Source organism: Ambystoma mexicanum, chromosome 3q (genome assembly GCF_040938575.1).
Source record: "Ambystoma mexicanum isolate Mex_15411 chromosome 3q, UKY_AmexF1_1, whole genome shotgun sequence".
NCBI classification, from domain to species: Eukaryota; Metazoa; Chordata; class Amphibia; order Caudata; family Ambystomatidae; genus Ambystoma; species Ambystoma mexicanum.
This window is the reverse complement of record NC_090926.1, coordinates 875,827,756-875,848,363: the sequence shown is the minus strand read 5'-3', so window position 1 is coordinate 875,848,363 and position 20,608 is coordinate 875,827,756. Positions and strand designations below refer to the sequence as shown.

Genomic DNA, 20,608 nt, shown 5'->3' with positions numbered 1-20,608 from the left:
TCCGCTTCAGCTTCTCTAAAGTATCCACTCTAGAGGTCGAAAGTCACTCACCCTTAAACCGGATAACTGCCGGGGTGACCCCTGCCCCTCACAAATCATCACAGATTCAGCCAGAGACCTCTCACCTTTCATCTCTAAGCTTATCAACTCCTCCTCCTCCACAGATACCATCCCTAGTAACCTTAAAGAGTCTTGGGTTTTCCCTCTACTAAAATAGCCATCTCTAGACCCCTCGATACCCACCAACTACAGACCCATCACCACTGTCCCCATCCTTCTTAAAATATTAGACAAGGTAGCCTACCTCCAAATACAGCAATACCTAGAAAAAAAAATCACCTCCTGGGAATCGGTCAGTTGGACTTCAGACCACAACATGGGACTGAGACAGCACTGATCGACCTCGAGGCACAAATTGACATTCTCAGAGACCATGGGAAAGCCGCTCTACTCCTTCTCCTCAACCTTTCAGCAGCGTTTGATTTAGTAGACCACAAAATATTCTGCAACCACCTAGACTCGGCAGGCCACTTCTCGCATTAGGTAATTGGTTGGATTCAATCCTTCCTCAACAACGGGACTATGCGTGTCTTTTTGACCTCAGCATCTGCTGAACCCATCCCCATCACCTGCGGGGTCCCCCAGGGAAACATGTGTCTCCCCCACTCATGTTCACAAAGCCCCTTTTCGATGATCTCGATGGTCTTGGTATCACCTACACCAACTATGCTGATACCCAGATCCTCATACTGCTGACGGGAGATTGCAATAAGGATTTGGCCTTGGTGAAAAGTGTACCACCTCATCCAAGCATGGATGGCATCTCACGGTATATGCCTGAATGATGAGACTGAGCTCATCATCCTTGGCACCACCCTCAACCTAAACAAACTTGGTCATAACTACTCGAGCTTCATTATAGATGGAATTTCATTAATGTATTCAAAGAAGTCAAAACCCTGGGCTTCTACTTAGATGCCACCCTCTCCTTCAGTAAACAGGTCAGTTCTATGGCCTCCTCTACAGCTTATACCTGTAAATTAATTAGAGCGGCTAAACCTTTCCTCTCGACCTATAGCGGCAATACCCTGGCCAGAGCACCTTATTCTGTTAAAACTGGACTATTGTAATGCCCTATACTTAGGAGCTAACAAATATAAACTAAATCCAAATTTGGCAAAATAACGCTCTCGGAGCAGCACTGAGCATCTCCAAAAAAAGAACAGATTTCTGACGCTAGGAGAGCCAACAACTGGCTCACCACAATAGCAAAATCTTATTGAAAGTAGCCTCACCTATGCACAAGTGCCTAAACGATGCAGCCCCTCGTTAACTTGTAGACAGATTCAAGAGATATTCCCCCAACCGACCTACTAGAACTGTGAATTCTAACCTCCTCACAGTGCCCAGATTTAAAAGCTCCAAAACCGGTGGCAACAGCTTTCAGGTGAAAGAACAGCTTTCAGGTGAAAGCTGCCCAATGTTGGAACTCCCTTCCACCTGCCTTAAGGATAGACCAAACTTACCCACACTTCAGGCACAACTACATTGACTGGATCAAGGAAAATGACTGCTAATTGAACCTTGCATATTTATCTGCCCTACCCCACCTGTGACCTGGAGCTCCAGCCCCTGCTCCATCCCCCCTGTGTACATTTTGTAAATTGCTGTTAGTTGCAATCGCCTTGTAATTGTGCCTTGTACTACCTCCTCTGTATATACATGTAGATCAATGTACAGCACTGTAACCAAGCTGAAAATATTCCTGTTTCGTCTGCACCCTGATGCCCTTGGGTCTGGCGCGCATTACAAATGAATAAACAAACTATCAAAATTAGGTTGACCAAAATGACAGCACACGTTTTTTCCATGAAACCACATAGAACCATGAGAAATATTTGCTGATCATTCTGAAAATCAAAGTGGATTGTACGAACTGGGTTAGTGAACCCAAAACTACCATCTATCGCCTGGAGAGAAAAAACATTACTCAGAATAATCATAGTATGGTATGCTCTATAGAATGCATGAAAGAGGAAATAAGCAGAAACATTGGTAGGATTGAAAACCTTACAGGGAAGAGCCAATGCGTACTAAAGACCCTAGGCACGAAGAGTCATATTTATGGAAGTGAGTAGTGAATTTGGAAAATCTGCAACAAACTGAAACCTAAACCGGCGAACATATGGGTACAATATTTTAGTAGACTCAAATGGTTAGATCTTAGCATGGCACTTACTTTGTTCATTGTAGCCTGTGTGTGACACATTAAACCTATGTGCATCAAATAACCAGATTCAGAAAGAAACAGACCATGGATAATTGCCTGCCTCTTTATTGTACAGCTGAGAAACGGATCACAAATTGAACTTCACTGTTATTCTGCACATTCAACGATTTCTCAACAGCCTTTCACATATGATGGAAATATATGAAATGAGGAATAGTATGTGATTTGCTCCAAAGACTACTCTACTCTATGAATAAATGGGGGAAGGTTTCAACGTGTTGGAAGGGGACCGCTGGAAAAACATCACGCATGATGCACACAATTCTCAAGCAACAGTGTATTTGTGCCCAAGACATATGTGCTTTGTACCACTCTTATCTTCCAAAAGCCCTGCAAGTGGTTATTATTTTTGCACTGAAGTCTCCAATACAAATAATGTATGTTAATGATGGTTTTGTTCTCGATTAAATTCCAGTAGGACTGTAGCATACTATGACAACATTAGTAGAATAAAGGCAATGTTATAACTTGCAAATATTAATGAGAAAAAGAGCAGGATTTTAATTCTTGCACAATATCTTAGTGTTTGTTTTTTTATTTAATAAAATATGTGCAGATAATATTATATTACAGAGAGATAATATACAGAGGTACGGTAGGTTTACAAACGATGTTAAAGTTATATGCATTTGTTGGTGATTTTCAAAAATGAATCTATACGAACCAGTTGGGCTAAGGATATATAGGTGTCTACAGGTTGTTTAGTTGATGTGTTTGATGAAGTTCATTCTGAATTGTAAGAAAGGTTGGTCTGCTCTCAGGTTGTGTGGCAAAGCATTCCATTCTTTAGCGGCTGTCACAGGGAAGGTGATGCTGCCGATTTTGGCTAGTTTGAATTTTGGTACTACCAGGCAATTAGAGTTGGCGGTTCTTATGGGTCTGGTAGATGTTTTTCTCTTGATTTTGTCCATCAAGTAGCTAGGGGCAGCGTTGTTAAGGGCTTTGTTAGTCAGGGAGATCGTTTTCAGATGGATTTTGTTATCAATAGAGAGCCATTTCTGTTGGCGTCTAATAGAAGAGATATGCTCCCTTTTATTTATGCCGAGTGCAGCTCTTAGGGCATTGTTCTGTAGAATTTGTAATCTATGGGTAATGGATTTGTTGGCACTAATGTAGAGGGCTTTGCAATAGTCGAGACGGAAGAGTATTAAGGCTCTCGCCAGGGTCATGCAGCTGTCGATGGAGAGGAAGGGCTTGCCTGCTCTTATTAATTTGCAGGTGTAGGCTGTGGTTGACGCTAAGGAATTAACTTGTTTAGTAAAAGACATGGTAGAATCAAGGTAGAAACCAAGTGTTTTTACTTCCCTAGAGACCTTGATGGTGTTTCCGTCTTTGCTGAACGCGGAGTAGTAAAGGCCTAGTTTGTTGATGTTGGCCTGCGTGGCCAAAATTATTAGCTCTGTCTCATCATCATTCAGGCAGAGACCGTGAGATGCCATCAATGCCTGAATGATGAGATACACTCTATTCACCAACTCGCTGTCCTTACTGTGATCCCCGTAAAGTGGGAGGAGAATTTGTGTATCATCTGCATAGTTACTGTAGGTGATACCTAGATGGTCCAAATCATCGAACAGATGTTTGGTGAAGATGTTGTATAGTGTTGGAGAGACACAGGAGCCCTGGGGAACACCACATGTGATGGGTGTCGGGTCAGCTGCTGCCGAGGTGGAGAAAACTCTCATAGTTCTCTCACTCAGAAAGGATTCTATCCATCTGATAGCTTGAGTAGAGAAATGAGCAGCAGAGTCCAGATGTTTACAGAGGACCTTGTGGTCCAGAAGGTCAAATGCAGCTGAGATCAAGTAAGAGGAGTGCTGTCTTTCCTTGATCTCTCAGTTCATCTATTTGGGTCTTTAAATCAATGAGGGGTGTTTCTGTTCCATGAAGTGGACGGAAGCCGGATTGTCTAGCTCCTAGTAGCTTGCGTAGTTCGAGGTATTTTTGAATCTGTGTATAAGCCACTTTGTCCAATATCTTCAATAGAAATGGTACCGTGGTGATCGGGCGGTAATTGGTAGGGATGAGAGGGTCAAGAGTCTGCTTCTTGAGGTGTGAGTACCCACGATTGTTTTAGGTTGGCTGGGATGATGCCTGTGGAGAAGGAGGCATTAATAAGTTTGGAGATGAACGGCGATAAATCTCTGGCCGTGTCTTTTATTATCTGTGCAGGGCAGGTATCACCCTTGCAATTAGAGGGTTTAAGGGAGAGGATGATTTTCTCTACCTCTATTGTGGTAGTTTTAGTGAAGGAGAATAAAGATTTTCCATAATAACTTACTAGAAAGTCTTAATTCTATTAAAGACTCGGAGGCGAGCATTATGCTTCTTTCTTTTATTCGACAATAAAGAAAAAGCTCAGCAGCAAGATATTTGTGCACCAAATGTGAATGTGCCATGAGTAATGTGCAGAAAACATGTGCACCAAATATATATAATAAGCATAGCAATATAACAGTAACATCATAACATAAAAGGTAAGAGTCTCTTAAGGAACTATATTTCCCAGGGAGCTTAGCTCCAGTTCATTTAGAGGCCATCAACACGTGACCTAGTCCACCAGTAGTAGTTCAGATCCTCTGCATAAACAGTCCTAAACATGATGACACTTCCTCTTTCTAGGCTGCAAACTTGGCTGTCCATAGTAGAAGATAACTGTAGCCAACTTGAATAAGAACTTGTGTCGGGCCGTGATCAGGCGGACTTGTCTGTAGGCACTGTCAAAGAAAAGGAAAAATGAGTGTCTTGTATATGACAAACCTAGATCCCTTATCAGGGTGGGAGAAAATCGTGGAGTTATTCCGATAGAATACATGTAAATTTCAGAACATTAAACTTTTCATTACATATTTAATCAACATCAAGTAACATGCTATTATTTTCTCGCCGGGTGGGATAATGCTCGCCTCCGAGTCTTTAATAGAATTAAGACTTTCTAGTAAGTTATTATGGAAAATCTTTATTCTATGTCAAGACCGGAGGCTCCCATTATGCTTGTTTAAAGCTTACTTACCACAATGGATGCCGGCTGATCTACCGGTTTTAGGTAGAATTGTTTGAATACTGATTCACTTGCCCAGTCTGCCATCCTCATGATATCTTCTAGGCGAACTCCTGCCTGAAAGGCTTTGGAGGCCATGGCTCCTCTAACGAAGTGGGCTCCGAAGTGCTCGGTGTCTATCCCTGCTTGAGCTAGCGTCCACCGGACCCAGCGTGCTAAGGTCGGTGCTGATACCGCTTTGTGCGGTTTACGCAGAGCGATCAGTAGCTGCCCATTACGGGAGGTTCTGAATGAAGCCGTCTTTTCTTCGTAGACTTTTAAGCATTTAACCAAGCAGAGCTTAGGTTGATCTCTAAAGGTGGGATAAGAAATCACCCTGGAATTGCACTTTGTTCTTCTATGAATATGGAATACAATGCCATCAGAAGAAAATGCTCTGCCTGCTAGATCTAGAGCTCTGATGTCCGAGACTCTCCTGCAGGATACCAAGCAGAGTAGAGTAGTGAGTTTGCCAGATAGGGCCGTACGTGATAGTTCTTCGTTACGAGGCCATGACAGAAAAAGGTTCAGTACTTTATTAACGTCCCAAAGCTTGTCATAGTGAGCTGAAGGTGGGATGGTAAGCCTTATACCCTTGAGCAACCTGCAGACGAGGTGGTGTTCTCCTGCTGGTACTCCTTGGATAAGGTCATGACCTGCGGAAATTGCTGAACGGTAGGCGTTCACAGACCTGTAGATGAGCCCTTTTTCCGCTATGGATGCTAGAAAATTCAAAATCTCTTCTACGGGTGCTGAAATTGGATGTCATCCTTTCTCACGACCCCAGGAGCTCCAGATGCTCCAAGAGTTGGAATCTCTCTTCCGGGTACTAGGAGCCCAGCTCTCTTCGATAAGGTTGATCGCTTTGTGAGATATGCCTGGGACTCTCCATCTTGACCTGAAATCCTCCAGGCCGCTAAGGTCAGAAATCCACTGAGGAGGAGAGGATGACGCTGACTTGATGGATCTAATAGGAGATCTGGAAACTGGGGTAGTAGGATTGGAGAATCCGAAGAAAGTTCCAGAAGAGCTGGATACCGGGTCTGAGATGTCCAGACCGGTGCTATAAGGATCAGATTTGCATGCTCCTGACGGTCCTTCGCCAGGGTCCTTGCTATCATAGTGAAAGGAGGAAAGGCATACAGTATTCCCTGGGACCATGACTGCAAGAATGCGTCTGTTGCAGCTGCTGCCGGGTCCGGCCTCCAGCTGTAGAAAGTTGGTAGTTGGGAGTTGAGTCTGGAAGCAAAGAGTTCTATGGACATTGGACCCCAGATCTCCTGAAGGCGGATGAAAACCTCTCTGTTGATTCTCCAATCGCTGTAATCTGTCGAGTGGCGGGAGTACCAGTCCGCTACTACATTTGAGAAGCCGGGAAGGTACTCCGATGTAACTGAAATCTGATGATCCAGACAGAAATGCCAGAAGTCCTTGGCTAATTCTGCTAGGGGTCTCTTCTTGGTGCTCCACAGAAGGTTGATGTATGTCTACCGCTGAGATGTTGTCAATCTTTAGTAAAATACAGCAATTCGCTTTGTCTTTGGCAAAAGAGCGCACTGCAAAGGAACCTGCAAGAAGCTCTAGACAATTGATATGAAGGTCCAGCTCTTGAGGGGACCAAGTCCCCCCCGTGGCTACGGAACCGCATCTCGCTCCCCAACCGGAGCGACTGGCATCCGACTCGATGATAATATCTGGAGCGGAGCCGAAGATGGCTCTGCCGTTCCAGGCTTCCATGTGAGTGAGCCGCTAGTTGAGCTCTGTCCTCGCTTGAGGAGACAGTGTCAGGAGTTGAGAATAAGAAAGGCTTCGCCTTAAGTGTTGGCCTTTTAGTCTTTGCAGTTCTCGATAGTGAAGAGGGCCAGGAAATATTGCCTGAATGGAAGATGAAAGTAGCCCTATCACTCTTGCTAGTTCTCGAAGAGAGAACATGTTCTTCTGTAAGAGTCTGCGTATCTCTCTTTTTTGATAGAGTGAATCTTGGCTGATGGGAGTCGAAGTGGAGAATTCTGTGTATCCACTATGAATCCCAGAAATTCCATATTTTTGGATGGAAGTAGAACTGACTTCTCCCAGTTTATAAGAAAACCGAGGCTGTGTAGCATTGCCAATTTGGTTTGTTTCTGAACTAACTCCTGTGAGTGGGCCGTGAAAATGTCGTCTAGATAAATTATGAGACGGACACCTTGCTCTCTTAATTGAGCTATTACAGGTCTTAAGAGTTTGGTGAAGACCCAAGGCCCCGAAGAGAGTCCGAAGGGGAGACTTGTGAATTCCCAATCTCGATTTCTCCAGGAGAATCTGAGGTAACTGATGTGTGCTTGATGAATCGGCACTGCGAGGTAAGCGTCTTTTAAGTCTAGGCGTATAAGCCAGTCGTTCGGTCTCAGAAGATCTCTGAGCACGTGTATACCTTCGATTTTGAAATGGTGGTAAAGGATGAATTCGTTGAGCGCTCTGAGGTTTATGACTGGGCGCACTTTTTGCTTCCTGCGCACCAGAAATATGGGACTGAAGAAGCCTCCCTGACTTGCGCAGGGGCGAATCGCTTGCTTCTGATGGAGACTGAGTATTTCGCTGTCTAAGGCGGTTTGATCTGATAGAGACATTACTGTGGGAGTGGGGCACCATGTCTGAATGGGCTCTGTGAAAAACTCTAGGCGTAGACCCCGAGCTGTGTCCCTTACCCAGGCGTCTCCCGATAAGGTATCCCAAGCATTTGCAAACATACTTAACCTCCCTCCTATAGGTGTTAGTGGCGCTGGCTCAGTTATCAGTACACTGACCTGTAGGTTGTTGTTGGGCTGGGTATCTAGCCGCTCTCCTCCAGGGACACCCTTTTCCACGACCTCTCGAGGGGAAGAAAGTGTTGGGGCGTTCTTGACAGGAAGTATGCTGGCCTCTGGATTGTTGGTGTCTCTTGTCGAAGAAGTAACAGCCGGAAGAGCGACCTTTCTCGTCTGGCCCTGGAGAAAACCTTGGTTGCAAATACTTTTTTTTTTTTTTTTTCTTTTTTTTTTATTGAAGCCTGTGCTTTGTCCAACGCCGTGAATGTCCCGACGAATTGGGTCATCTCCTTCATGAAAGGATCTCCGAAAAGCTGGCCTTGTGCAATTGGGCCGGATTCTGTGTCTGCCAGTTCGGTTAATTTGACATCTATTTTGTATAGGATGCCTTTCCGTCGCTCTTTTGAGATGGCGCAACTGGCGTTGCCCAAGAGGCAAATAGCCCTCTGGACCCAACCGGACAGTATCACTGGGTCGATGGGGTCCGAGGAGGTGAGGGCTGTATTTGCAAGATCGGAGATTTTTGCTAGTGGACCTGCTATGTCCAGTACTTTATCCTGGCAGGCCTTCCAGGCGCGATCAGTACCCTTCCTGGGGTCTTTAACGTTTTTACCTAGAAAGGTAATCATTTTAGAATCAAGCTCTGGAGTCAGAGCTACTTTATCCGCAATGTCTGGTCGTGGACATTCAGCACGTAGTCTGGCCCAAACTTCTTTATCGAGTGGCTTGCGCAGCCTAAGGTGGATGTAACTCGATGTCTTGGAAGATGGGTCCCAGTCGGTGGACCTGGGGTGTATTAAGTCTTCCGGGGTAAACATACCTTCAGTAGAAGGTTTGGTCCCGGTTGTGTCTTTAGGGATGGGGTCTGCCGCAATCCCTGACGCAGAGGGTTTTGAATCCTCTAAATGAAATTCCTCATCTGAAGAGGAGTGGAAAAGATCAGCGTCGTAGACGTTCTTATTATGATCTTCTTCTTCTGAGCCCTGTCCATATCCCTCCGGGCTTGAGGGTCTATTTCCCCTGATTTCCTCCTCGGGGTAAGAGGGTTGATGGGAAGGGGTTACCTTCCTGTTCATGAAGGCTTGTTTCAGCCTTGAGAAGGCGTCCGATACGGCAGCTGTGGCATTAGATGGCTGGCTCGGGGGGGTCGTAGAGCTTTTACTCTTGCGAGCCGGTGTACATCCTCCCCCTTTGGTAAGGTGCTTCCTTTTCTGTGTTCTCTTCCTCCCAGGAGGGGAGGTCCCTCTGAAATGCTCCTCCATAGTGTCTAGGCGATTTTGTATGGGAATGAGCATATCCGTTACAGCTTTCTTAACACTGGTCTCCACTGAGGATCCCAGAACCTTCTGTAAACTATTAGCCATTGCCACTTCATCTATGTAACAGTGATCTCCCTCCGCCTCAGACCAAGCCTGATCTGATTGAGGCGAGTACTGTTCTGCCATTATAAAATAAATGCACCTTACTCACTTTTCTTTTTTTTTCTTTTCTGGGCTTCTGAATGCTTTCTCTCACTGCCCAGTAATCTTATTTCGGTTCAGCTTTGTAATTGTTCTTAATATGCTGAATAGGAGATTTCTTTGATCTATCCGCAGTGAAAAAACCCGCGAGAAGAAACACTCGTAGGAAGGATTCCGGCGCTCGAGCTGCAAGAAGCAGTTATACGATAACGGGCATGCACGCTCGAGCGCCGGAATGCAGAGGAAAGGACCAGGAGAGCAGGAGCTCCCCTGGCGGCCTGCAGGCAGTCCAGCGTGCTCCGGCTAGGCCGCGCCGGACTCCCAGTGCTTCAGGAGCGCAACGAAGCTGCGTGGAAGCCGGTGCGAGTACGCCGAGGGATCCGCTCGATGAGCGGATTAAATAACAGCTGATCAGCTGTGACCGCGTGAAGCAGAGCTTCACTTTAAGCGGTCTCCGAGGCCAGAGGCCTGGCGTCGGAGCTCAACATAAAAGTACAAATTATTTTTTTTAAAAAATAAATATTGAAAGTAAAATTCGTATAAGTCTATAACCATGCAGTAAACATATATTATGAAATTTTGCAACGTCATCTTTTAAATTATAAAATCATGAGATAAGCAGTGCTAAACATGAAGTACTTATCTCTTGCTGTGAGCAGCAAAGAAAGAGTAAGTGTCATGTTTAGAACTGTTTATGCAGGGGATACTGAACTACTATTGGTGGACTAGGTCACGTGTTGATGGCCTCTAAATGAACTGGAGCTAAGCTACCTGGGAAATGTAGTTCCTTCAGAGACTCTTACCTTTTATGTTATGATGTTACTGTTATATTGCTATGCTTATATATATTTGGTGCACCTGTTTTCTGCACATTACTCATGGCACATTCACATTTGGTGCACAAATATCTTGCTGCTGAGCTTTTTCTTTATTGTCGAATAAAAGAAAGAGAAGCATAATGGGAGCCTCCGGTCTTGACATAGAATTTATTGGTCTTGGTCATATTGTTAAGGGTAGCATTAGGTGGTGGCCTGGGCAGATTGGGGAGATTTAGTGAGTCTTTTTATTTTTGTTGTATTTTATTTTGGAGGGTGTTTATTTTATTTGCTAGTGCGTGCTGGATATCGCTGGATATCTGTGCACCAGGTTTGATCTTTAGTACAAGTGTCCAGAGTGGCAATAGGTGACTCGAGTTCCTTCAATATGGCGAAGAGTTCCTTCATACTCGAGTTAGATTTGGCAATGCGGTCATTGTATGAATTCCGTTTAGCTCGGCAGACTTCATTCTTATATTAGTTAGCGATGGAGGTTAGGGTCGCCTTATTCTCATCAGTTGGGTATAGTATCCAGACGGATTCACTTTTTCTCTTAGTTAGGCGTAAGGCCTTGAGTTCCGGCGTGAACCATTTGTTTAGGTGGGCCTTTGGTTTGCTAGTTCGTAGTTTGACTGGGGCTATTTTGTCCATAGTATCGAGCATAATTTTATTACATTCGTGAACGAGTACGCTAGGGTCTAGGTTGTCAGGCAGTGCATTAAGTATAGGGAGGATAGCAGGGATGATATTGTCCACTGTCATGTTCTTTTTATTTCTAGTTAAACATGGGGGTGCCGTAGGTAGAGCTATGGTCGAGGGTCGGGTGGTTAAGAGGTTGAAGGATACCAGTGAGTGGTCGGTCCAAGGTAGTGGCGAGATCAAGAAAATGGTGGCTGTACAATTGGATTCGGCAATCCAGTCTAGTATTCTGGCCTTCAGGTGGGTGGATTTGTTAACTTTCTGGGATAGTCCGAGTGAGTTGAGAGTATTGGCGATGGTCCGAGCGTGCGCGTCTGGTTGGTCATTAAATCCTAAATTGAAATCTCCCAACACCAACAGTTGTGAGGTAGTTTTGACATTGTTGGTTAGTAGACTGTGCAGATCCTCCTTAAAGGTTCCAAGCAGGCGTGGTGGTCTGTAAATTAGATGAATAGTTAGTGATTGGGTGTTGTTCATAGAGAATTTAGCTGTGCAAACTTCACAGGATTGTATGGTTTGGGTTGGGGCTAGCCTTATTGATGGATTCGTTTTGGATATGATGGCAATGCCGCCTCCGCGGGTGCCCTCTCGGTCTTGCCTCAGTATAGTAACCGTCATGGATGGCTAGCATGAGTGACGGCCCTGCTGCATTATGTAGCCAGGTCTCGGTTATCGCTATGAAGTCCAAGTTAGCTTCAGTGATTACATTTAGGAGCGCTCCTTTGTAGGACTGAGCCTCCGTTTCCACTTTAATTGGTGCTAAGTTTGGTATACTTCTCACACTAGACTTGGGGTTAGCTTTGGTGGTGTGAGAGTTTGTTACGGTTGGTAGGGTGTGGCCGAGATTGGGAGCATTACATTCTCTATTATATTGGCACTTCATATCACGTTTTATAGCAGGGACAAGTCTTCTAGGTAATTCATGTAATTTAAGTCTGGCACGTAGTTTGTTATTTCTATCGTTGGTTGAGCTGGGCTGGGAAGCGTAGGCTGCAGGTCTTGGCACAGCAAGGTGCTTTGAATGGGTGTAGGCAGGGTTGTTTGGAACTGTATCTGTCATGTTCGGTTGGATGAGTCCTGATACACATGGGATGACATCAGTGTGGCGGTCCTGATTGCTAGTGACCAAAAGTGAAGATAGGGCCATTATGCAATAGATACTGAGTGAGCTTAACATTGTACAGAGTTACCGTTTTGATTGGATGGGTAGGAAGCGTACAGTACAAATGCTTTAGGTTAAGATAGGGTGGTTTAGATAGTGTAGGTTAGATGTGCAGATATGCAGTACAGGTTAGAACTGTTCGTGCATTATCTGCTTAGTATCTGTCTGAAGTGAACACTAGGTTTGGGCGCATGGATAAATTATAGACATAGTGCTGGCATAGTAGTGAGCATAAGGTAGAACATTTGAGCTTCGTGTGCAGTGGGCCACGTCTAGAATTGAGATATGACACTTGAGCTAAAAATGCATCTAGATTCGATATGAAACACGATATGAAACACTTGATCTAAAATGCATCTAGATTTTATATGAAACACTTGAATTAAAATGCGTCTAGAATTAAAGTGAAACGCTTGAACTAAAATGCATCTGCCATAGAGTTGAATCATGTGAACTGTGATGCTGTAGGGCAGCACTTGCATTCAAGACATAATGGCAGCACCTGCATGCAGGTAGTACAGTTAAACTAAGGGTGTAATGGGCCAGCAGCGTGTGATGACGCTGACACTTCAAGTTTTAGGCAAAAAGCAGTTCGGGTTCGTAAGCAGCAAATGGCTCACCGGGCATATGGAAGCCCCCTCATAGGTCTGAGTGGTTAGCTGGGCGGGTGGCACTCAATCCTTCCTCTTGAATCACCGTTGTAGAGGTGCTCGGGCCGGGTAGCCGTGGATAGGATGGCGTCAAGACTTACTCGGAAACTGCATACAATTCATGTTATTATGGGACTCTGCTAACCATGCTGGGTTCAAGCTGTTCAATGACGCAAGAAGCATTACTTCCATGAAAAAGCACATGAAATTAAAATGCTCCAATCATTACTTTATGGTAAAATCTGTATTGGAGTTAAATTGCTCACTGCGATAAAAGAACCTACAATTGAGTCCAGGAAAATGTTATTGCGTTTTTGTCAATCCACTGCAATACATGTAATTCATTTAGAACTTGGGATGTCGTGCATGATCCATAGAAAGGAATGCTTGGATAATTCGGAGCTGGCATTGTGTGTGTATATACAGGGCACAGCTGTTGGGTAAGAATGAGTGCAGTCCAACTGCTGTGGGAGTACACAAGACTTCTCTCTTTTTAATATGGGCCTGTACTACACAAGTTGGTAGTGTGACTGAGCAGCTAGGATTATCTTAAGGGGGGGGGGGGGTAATGAGCTGTACTATGAAATCCGTAAATACAAGTATCCAATTAAGCACACACTTAAAAGGTATATAATTATTCATAAACAAATATATTTAAAGCATTCTTTAAAAAGTAGTAATGAGCTGAAACATTAATCCCAAGGTAGGAGTCCATTCAAAAGTGAACAATAAAGCAGGTGAGTAATTCATTAATATGTTAGACATGTTCCAGAACCCAGAGGTAACTTCATTGTAGGCCAATATAGCATTTATTTTGTATCACCTTTGCAATATTGAGCTTTAAAGGAAGGAAGGAAGGAAGGAAAGGTAGTGTTCAAAATGTAAAACCTGTAATGGAACAAGCACTGCTAAAGCCAATGGGTTCAGAAGGAGGCCTTTAGTGAGCCAGGACAGCCAAAGTCAATGGACAAAATCAAAGTTCTGATGTTCTTCTTCTCAGAAATAAGTCCTTAAATAGTCAGCGGTTCAAAAGGAAAATTGCAGCAACTCAAAAGGAGTCACCTTTGGAAAGCACCAGCTGTAGGGCCAATGCAGGTAAGTTGAGGTCAACTTAGTGTAGGGTTAAATGGCACTCCCGAAGATGGGAAGCACCCAAATGGCTAATGGAGTAAGTACCCCTAAACCCCACAGTACCTTTGAAATGAAGAAGTTGTTCCAGCTGGTTGCCTTCACGATGCAATACAGTAGACCCTTTTTTCTGGTCCTTGGTCGTGGTGACGAAAGGGAAGATGTACGGCGGGCTTCTGAGGCAGCACTCTAGGGAGGGACTCTGTAGCAATGGATTTCCGTTGATTCAGCGGCTTTGTGGTTTTGGCGCCTTTTTGTCAGCGCCAACGAAGATTGAAAAGCTCTGGTTAGGATTTCCTTGATCCCTCGGTCCTGGATTTTGGTGAGGGAACTCTGTATGCAGATTTCTTGCTTCTGTAGGGTCCTCTGGATGCCCATGAAGATCTGGCCAGATTCGGACTTCGGAAGACAATGCCCTCGCAGGTGGTCGAGGTACCCCAGCTATTGGGGAGTTGCGCCAAAATAGTTTGTCTCACGGCTAGTTGGTCCCACCAGTTTAAGGGAGCAAGTCGTCCTTTACAGGTCTTCCCTGTCGATTTAAAAATTGGGTCAGCACAGCTGTAGGGCTTCACCGGGCACTTTTCAGTCAAAGGGGGTTCTGCTGACGTCTTCTCCCGTCTTCTGCTTTGGAGATTGTCTGCCGGTGGTCGACTCTGCTCTTAATCCCCAAAACCTTGCTTTTCGTGCAAGTTACCATTCATTCACAGCCCTAGGCTGTCAATCACACAACAGGGTGGCTGTCCTCCAGGACTGCCAGCCGGCCCATTGGAACTTGTTTCACTTGGGCACACCTAGAGACAAAGAACAGGGAGGTTGCGGGACCCTCCATCACTTCCTGCCTTTCCAGACACACTGGAGCCTGGGCGTGCTTCAGGGCTGAAGCCTCCCAAAGGACAAAGGACTCAAACCTGATGTAAACAGGGTAAAATCCCAGAAGAAACTAACAAGAAATGGCGAAAGAAGAAAACAGTCATTTTGAGAAAAAGGTCACCCTTGGGTGCAGCACCGCATGTGAGGTATCAACCTGCAGATACATGTCAATAGATAGTCAAAAGAAACCACGACCACCAGCCATTCAAGTGAGTTAGTGTAACAAAATTCTAGATGAGGAAAGGGTTAAAGGAATTACTATGTAACCCCCCAGCACTCCACATAGGGTGGTGTGTGCTGGACCCATAAAGTAAAGGTAAGTAAGACAGGGGTCATTTTACAATTGTTGGGAACAGTAGTTCACCCTGTTAGAATATAATAGCCCTAAGCTCTAATCCCTTTTTGCGACCAAACCCTGTTTTCTTGTGATGTTCCAAAGGGTGCATTTGTCAATTTCACCAAACGAATCAAAATACAAATGTATTTGTGGCCTTTCCTTTAGTCATTGCAAGAACGTGTTATTACAAGAAAAGACTGGATCCATGTACAATTTGTTTTAGTCTCTTGGCCTTTCCTAATAAATTTAGGTTAAATAAGATTAAAGGCAGGTCCTCGCATTTAGCAGATGAAGAAAACCTGTTTCAATATGGTTTAATTCTCTTCGTTAAATGCTGTGTAAAGGATACTGCACTAAGCAGAGGTTAATTGCACACTGAATCATAGTGTTCAGCCTTTCCGTCCTTATCAAATGCATAAAAGGTATCTTTGAAAGTTTGCTCAAATAGAATTACCATTGTTTGAACGAAGGCCCGGCGGGTTTATGTTTCATGACCTCAAACATAAGTCACCGATGTGTATTGGTGGACGAAGTATAAGATTGAACCAAAAGCAAAGTAAAGAGACTTTACCAGCAAGAGCATCTGCCCAATACAGTTTGTTTTACTCACTTGAGATTAGAGAAAGCTTGGGTGAATTGTTGTGTGTGTGGTTTAAACATATTTGTGTTATCTTCTATAAATGAATAACTAACTATGTTAATGCAAGCTCAGTTTGTATGAAAAGCGACACAGTGAACCATTCAGGTACTTCTTATCCACTTTCCATTAAATACTGGTCGTGGTTGAACCTGAAGCCCGCTCAAGTGTATTTTGTGTACATTAAAATTTGACTTGCAATCTTGAAACTCTGTCTAAGATGCTCTATTTTGTTTTAATTATAGCACTTAGAAGTCTCAACCCAAGAAAATGTAGTTTAATATTAATGGACTTCTCAGTGGCACTGCACAAAAGGTGCTGTGTGTCAATGCAAAAGCAGATGCCTATGGAGTTTACCAGACTCCATAAAACAGTAAGGAACGTAGAAAACAATAATCAGGAAAACACACGAGTGAGTGAGTCCAGTTCACTCAGGAGTAAAAATGTAAGAACCCTGAGTCCAGCAAAAGAGCTGGGGTCTCTAAGGTTAAAGGAAATTGGTACAGAAATAAAAATTCCCCCTAACATTTGTATTTGCCACTAGCCATTGGCTATTGATAATTGGCTCTTGGCAAGTAAGAAATGGTGTGTTGTCTCTATTCATAGAATTGAGGTTGCTAGTGACGTTGTATAGCTTGCAACTTGAAATGTTTGTGTGTTATACATCTCATTCAATAAGTTGCCTATGTTGGAAAGAAAGCTTGATAACATCACATAATATCCACTAAAATGGTAAATGATAGTTTTGCCTTTTTTAGCTACTTTGCTGATCTACTTTGCTGATGGGGTCTGCAATTAGTTTAAAGAAATTTAGAGCTCTGCAAAAATTACACTGGGAGGGGTGAGGAGTTTCTGCCTGAACTTGAAGTTTGTGAAATTGTTATTTGATATTTGTATAGTGCCTGATGCTTTTGCAATGGCTTTGAAGCACCTATGTCTTTGAAATGCTTAGCACTGGAAACCGCTCAATGGGTTTGGAATAAGATCCCATGTTCTGGAAGAGACCGCCATTTTTCTGATCTAGTAATTCAGGTGGTTATAGATCATGCTATTTGCATCCATCTTGTTGTTCAGCTTACAGTAGGCGGAGCTTGAAACCAGTGTTTTTAAGAATCGTAGTTACACCGCCAATGACGCACTTTAATCTGCTCCACCAATAACTGACAATTTAGTATATGGCTCAAGTGGATGTTTTATGATACCATGCAAGGGTGTTACCATTCTATGTCATTCAGTGAAAACATTTAAAGAAAGAGAAATTGAATTTCAGAAGAAACTGACTGAATACATCTGATATCCTATGTATGGGTTCTGAAAATAAAATGCTTACTTTATTGGAATAATACTTTTCCATCTATTTTTGACCTTCAGACCAGCGTTTCTCCCGGATCCAAATGATGGCAGTCTATATACACTGGGAGGCAAAAAGAATGAAGGCTTGACAGTAAGTTCATTGGAATTGTATTTGGGAGTCTTTGTTTAATTGTTTAGTTGTCTGGTGAACTTTTACTCTTCCCTTCTTAATGCATGCCACTGCTGAAAGACACTCTGAAGAGGGCATGACTTGGCTTCAGTCTTTCTGGTAACAGGGTTCAAATTTCCTAGATGCTATATTACTGCATTTGAGCTGCTATACGCTTGTTGCTTCATTCCTGGTGCTAATGGACCTTTATGTATAAGCCAATACATACACAAAATCTCATCCTCTGGTGCAGCACCAAGGCTTCCTTTTTATCCTCTTTAGCACCTGGAGCGGAAATGCTTCTGTTTCAGCAGGATTCCTTTCTCCAGCATGGGGTCTGGCATGGATTCACATGCTCATGAATATAAGAATATTCCCCGTCGTCAGGCTGGGAATCCTTGGTAAAGAAAAATCAGTATCAGTTTAGTTTCTGATCTGTCTTTCGTAGTAATAACCAATCACTGATCTCTGTGTCATACTGACAACACCCAATGACTGCCCTCTCCCTAAGCCCCGCCTCTGGCAGCCATCCTCAGATTTTTACCGCACGTTCAAGTGTTGGGAGTCCTCGTGCTTAGCTCTCGAGCTTTTGCTGCTTGTTTTGCGTTTTTTCAGGTGAATTTTCACATTTTTTCGGTTAATCGAGCCTCAAGCTCCACCGTTCCTACTTCTGTTAACGGGGACCCGTTGCAGGATTTTCCTACGCCCCTCAAGGGTGAAGATTTCGTCTAATCAACTTCTTGGAGGATTCCAGAAGATTTGCGGCCTACTTCAAGAGTGCTCAGGACGCGAGTTTGTCACCCGGACCCAAGCTGTTTCGCAGCTGCCCTGGATGCGGGTTGTATGTGTTTAAGGAGGACGAACATTCGCGATGCCTCTACTGTCTTCATGGGGACAAGACTCATGTAGAGAAGGACTGCCAGTTCTGCAAGAACTTGTCGGAGCGGACCATGAGGGACCGTCGATCTCGTCTCGCCAGCTTGTTGGAGAAGGGCTCAACGGGTGAGAAGAAGAAAGGGTCCGAGCGGGCTTCTAAGTCCTGTGCGGGCGCCTTGGCGACGGGGGCCCAACACCAGGCCAAGCGACGCGAGTCTGCTGGCTCCGGGAGCGCCGAAAGGTCGGGCTCTTCGGTCGCCAGGCAGGGCGCACCTTCCCCGGCACCGTCAACCACGAGCCAGCGCTCCGGGCCGGGGAAGAGGAAGTCCGAGACCCCGGGTAAGCTTCGGGAGAAGCCCCGTCCGGTCTCGGGAGAGGGGGAGCGAGTCGTCGCCCCTACCCCTAAGGGGAAGGCCCAGGATGCACCTAAGGTGGTCAAGGCCCTTACCCAGCAGGCAAAGGCCTCTATTGAGGCGATCGCGGTGACTCTGGCCAAGCCGGCACAGACCCCGCCAGCGGAGACTGCCTCCGGGACTAGAGTTTCCCTGCCGCCAAGGAGGGAATCCTCTTTTCAGCCCAACGTCCAGGCCCCCGTGATGGAAAAAGGGGGGGGAGCACGGTAGCCTCCTCGAGCTCGGAGTCAGCCTTGGAGGGGCAACTGACCAAGGTCGCGAGGAATCTCAAAGTCCAATTCGAGAGGGTTCGATCCCGCAAGGAAGATCCTCGGGAGATAACCGAGGAAGACGACGATGGTGAGGAAGAGCAGCCTTCCCTTCCGGCGCAGCCGGAACCTAGGCCTCAAGATAGCTCGGCGGCCATTTTGTTTGCGATCCAGTCCTTATGCTCTGAGATAAGGACGAGATTACCACGGCCCAGGCCGGAGGAGCCACAACCTGGCCCGTCGGGAAGTCCTCAGAACAAGCGGCAGAGGACCCAACCCTCTCCTCCGCTCGCCCCCGTAAGGCCTGCAGTCCCCTCCTCATCCTCCCACGAGTCGGGAGATGACAGTGCGGTGGGCTCGACGACGGGTTCTGACGACGACGGAACGGGTCTCCCGTCGCACGGGCCTCTCCGCCCGCCGAGATTGGCTCGTTCCACGCCATGATCGCCAGGGCGTCTGAATTGTTCCAGCTCTGCCCGGAGGAGCAGAAAAAGGAAGGTTTCCTCTATCAGCGCCGGGAGGCCAAGAGGAAGACTGTCATTGCGGTGCCTATAATCAATGACATATGGGCGGAGGGCCTGTCGGTGCTCAAGAACCCCTCCACGGCACCAGCCAAACAGGACCGGTACGAGAAGAAGTACCGGGTCCCCGAGACCGCTCCCCTGTGCCTCAGGGCCCAGCCAACGCCAGACTCGGTCGTCTCGGCGGCGGCAAAGAAGAAAGCGGTGGGGTCAGGAGCCTCAACGTCGAATTCCCCGCCGGACGGCGAGAGAAAGAAGTTGGACGCCATGAGGCGACGGGTCATTTCGGCGGCGACGACGATCAAAGCGGCCAGTGCCCTGCTGATCGTGGCCCGTTACGACAGGGAGCTTTGGTTTAAGCTGGCCCCCATATTGGACTTCCTACCGGACGACAAGAGGTCCGAGGCCCTGGAGATACTTCAAGAAGGCGAGGTGGCGTCGGACCACGCCATAACGGTGGCAACCGTATATTGCTGATACAGGGTTCCGCCAGCTGGGCAACGGAGTTTGCCTACGACGACTGGGTTGGCTCCGGGCGACCGACTTCCGTCGGGACGTCCAGACCAGGGTGTTTGGACATGCCGTTCGTTGGCAGCAGCTTATTCGGGAGGGCGGTGGACGAATCCCTCCAAGCCATAAAGACGGACACGGAGACGGCCCGCGCCCTAGGAGCCCTTCAGCAACGACGGCCCTTTTGGAGCTCCGGAGGCAGATAGGGGGCCTCCAAGGGATCCAGCGGTGGCTCGTCGTCCTACCGCCAGGCGGCGCGCTCCTCGTCTCAGGAGGCCTACAGGGGTCGCGGCAAGCAGGGAGGGCCTTGCCGCCGTTGGCAAGGTGGCCAGGGCGGCAAGGCCACCACCTCCAAGCAGGACTGAACCGGCCGTGGCGTCGGGCCCCCACCGAAGCACCCCGGTGGGAGGCCGGCTGACGAAGTTCGTCGGCGTGTGGAAGTCAATCTCCACCGACCGTTGGGTGCTGGATACCCTGGTAAGGGGACACTCTATCGAATTCCTGAAGAAGGGCCCTCACGTTCCACCTGTGGCCAGGAAGGAAAATCACGTCCCGCAACTGCTGTTGGAAGTACGGGTGATGCTCAGAAAAGGCGCCATCGAGCTCGTCCCGAAGAGGCTCCGGGGCTCCGGGGGTGTACTCAAGGTACTTCCTCGTCAGGAAGAAGACGGGTGGCTGGCGCCCCATCCTGGACCTTCGTCGTT

The 20,608-nt window shown here is 46.2% G+C and overlaps 1 protein-coding gene across 1 annotated transcript in view; it reads left to right on the top strand.

Annotated features, from left to right (window-relative positions):
* ERN1 (endoplasmic reticulum to nucleus signaling 1) overlaps nt 1–20,608 on the top strand; it is a 749,808-nt gene that overhangs the window by 279,104 nt on the left and 450,096 nt on the right. The window contains exon 4 of the mRNA XM_069654991.1: nt 17,246–17,318. Within this exon, the coding sequence (XP_069511092.1) occupies nt 17,246–17,318 (73 nt within the window). The remainder of the gene's footprint in view (nt 1–17,245; nt 17,319–20,608) is intronic.